We start from the raw sequence: 2,462 nt of genomic DNA, 5'->3' as shown, positions 1-2,462 counted from the left end.
ACCTAAATGATTAAGAGTGTAAATCTCTCGGCTACCGTTTTCTCAACTTGTTAGCATAGTTGAAGTGAACAATCCAAGACGTTCTCGTCGATAACAATGTCAATCATAAAAAATGACAATTTCCTCGATTGTGATTGGTTTTCATTAAAAAAAACTCCTATTTTCCACTAATTCACTTGCCAAGTTGTTATCGGACAGTTCAATAAGTCAATCACATCCAAAGTTGTAGTTTAAATCAACCAATCACATCCTTATTTTCAATCACCATAGAAACAGTGTACAGACTCGTAAATTGGGGATTTCTTTCTTTCTTTCTTTCTTTCTTTCAGAGCGAAATTAAACAATATACGCCTGCTTTGTCATTCTTTTAATGCAAATTTTCCCTTTCTTTCATGACTTGGTTCTTCTTTTCTCGGAAATTGTATTTTTTTATGATTAATTAGTAAGAGGACTTTGTGTCGTCCAATTCAGTTAGTTTGTAATCATACTCCTGATTAACAAATCGGACTCCAGCTGCGCGATCGTACGATTTTGTTATTATCACTCGTATTATTGCAGACCGCATTGGACTCACTCAGTCCTATTACCATTACTAATCGTAAGTTCCGGTGCCCGAAATGGGCGATCGTCCAGTACGTCGTCCATGACGACCGTAAAGTTTACCGGGCGAACAATTCTTAGTAAAATAAAGCCAGGTTGCCGGAGGCAAAAACAACGGACACCTGGCCAAAAATAGAGAGTGAATTAATCATGAGCAACACCTGACTTGCATTGATATCCGATAGTACTGTGAAGTTAACAATTAAAGTTAATAATACTAATAATAATAATTATTATTGTTTCAGGAACATCATCCTTGTTTTTAATTCTAGCTTTCTTTAAAAGATAAACCAAAAGTTAGTTCAACGCTAGTAATACACATCAATAATACACAATCAAGCTGATATTTATTCTTACCAGATGAGATCATCGGTAAGAGGAGATTATTTTCTTAAACTTTCAAGATAGATAGATATTCAAAAATAATTTTTTTTAAGAATTGGCGTTAAAGTTTGGAATAACGTAATTAATCTTGTGAAGTGCGCCAGATATCAAAATCCAGCTTCAAAAATAATGTTCATGTATCCTCCTCCAAAGACTACATGCATCATGCATTACAATAAAACTGAAACTGTAAGAAAGTAGCGATGACAATCGTGTTGAAAACAATTACTTTCATTGAAAAAATTCCGTTCCGTCCGTATTTGCGTTGTTCTAAGCCGGTCAAACGTGAACACTACAGTGTATTATCGTCTCATATTTTGCGCGTTCTCTTGACCAAATAAGGTAAAATGGCGTAATCGTGGAATACTAAATTTCATTAATTAAAACTCTAAACTGTTTATAAAACAGCTTGCGCGAGACTTTTCCACTTAGGTCACACCCGAGACTCGGTAAGCCAGCCAGTACACTAGCAACGCGGGTAGCTCTGTTGTCAAAAAGGGCTTAAATATCTGAATAGGGCTGGCAGTCGCTGATATGGCAGCCTCACTATTGGTTAATATTCATTTGATACTTTTCTGCTTGAATGCTCTGATCAAAGTTGCTTTCCTTCGAACGAGCGACGACTTTTGCGGACGTGTTTTTGAGGCCCTAGTCGGTAAGTCTTCCTACTGAGCTGAGGTTGAAAGTTATCATATTTCAATATTAAAAGTAATCTAAGAACGTTAATTAAATGTTTTGAAGCGTAAAATATGATGTTTGGAAATGACTCTACACCTGAGTATATATTTTATATGGTCCAAGTCAAACGCTAATAAGCCGATTATTGGTAATTTAACGTAGGGTGATAATAAATGTAGTTCGTCATTTTTTTGGACATAACCAACGTAAGGTAAAATAAACAGAGTTGTAGGTGTGTTCGATTGCTACTGAATGATGCTTACGTAGGGGCAACCCTAAAATCCGGAATCCGGAATCACAGATCATTGTTTTACCAATACAGATAGTAAAAACTATCCTAAACATTCATAAAAGCTAACCTTAGGCCTAGTTAGGCCTAAACAAACGTTTTTACATTTAAACGCGCGTAAGTGCCATTTTATATAGGTGGTCTAACATGGCAGCTGCGGTATTCCCCACCCCTCTCCCTCTCATGATCACCCCTGTGGATTGGCAGTTATTGACGATGTTAGTCTTCCTGGGAATCGTCGGACACGACGAGGGAAGGTTTTTGTGTGGAGTCTTGCTGTTATCAAGCTAAGGAGAAAAAATGGGAATCGACATTTAATTAGTCTTAAAAAAATTGCTCAGTATTTTCACTCAATTAATTATATGTCGCAATGTGCCTTTATTGAATAAAAGAAATGCCGTTGAGTAAAATAATCGTATGAGCTTGCTATTTAAGGTCAGTCGTGATGTTTTGCAAGTTCTTAAATTGCACTCGCCAACGTAACGGCTCTTGCAATTTTGAGAACGCTTTC

At 36.6% G+C, this 2,462-nt stretch overlaps 1 protein-coding gene across 1 annotated transcript in view; it reads left to right on the top strand.

The window, feature by feature from the left end:
* The first annotated feature begins 1,483 nt into the window (after positions 1-1,483).
* LOC138050641 (uncharacterized) overlaps positions 1,484-2,462 on the top strand; it is a 19,004-nt gene continuing 18,025 nt past the window's right edge. The window contains exon 1 of the mRNA XM_068896947.1: positions 1,484-1,639. Within this exon, the coding sequence (XP_068753048.1) occupies positions 1,519-1,639 (121 nt within the window). The 5' untranslated portion in view covers positions 1,484-1,518. The remainder of the gene's footprint in view (positions 1,640-2,462) is intronic.

Source organism: Montipora capricornis, chromosome 1, assembly GCF_036669925.1.
Source record: "Montipora capricornis isolate CH-2021 chromosome 1, ASM3666992v2, whole genome shotgun sequence".
NCBI classification, from domain to species: Eukaryota; Metazoa; Cnidaria; class Anthozoa; order Scleractinia; family Acroporidae; genus Montipora; species Montipora capricornis.
This window is presented reverse-complemented; position numbering and strand designations above follow the sequence as displayed.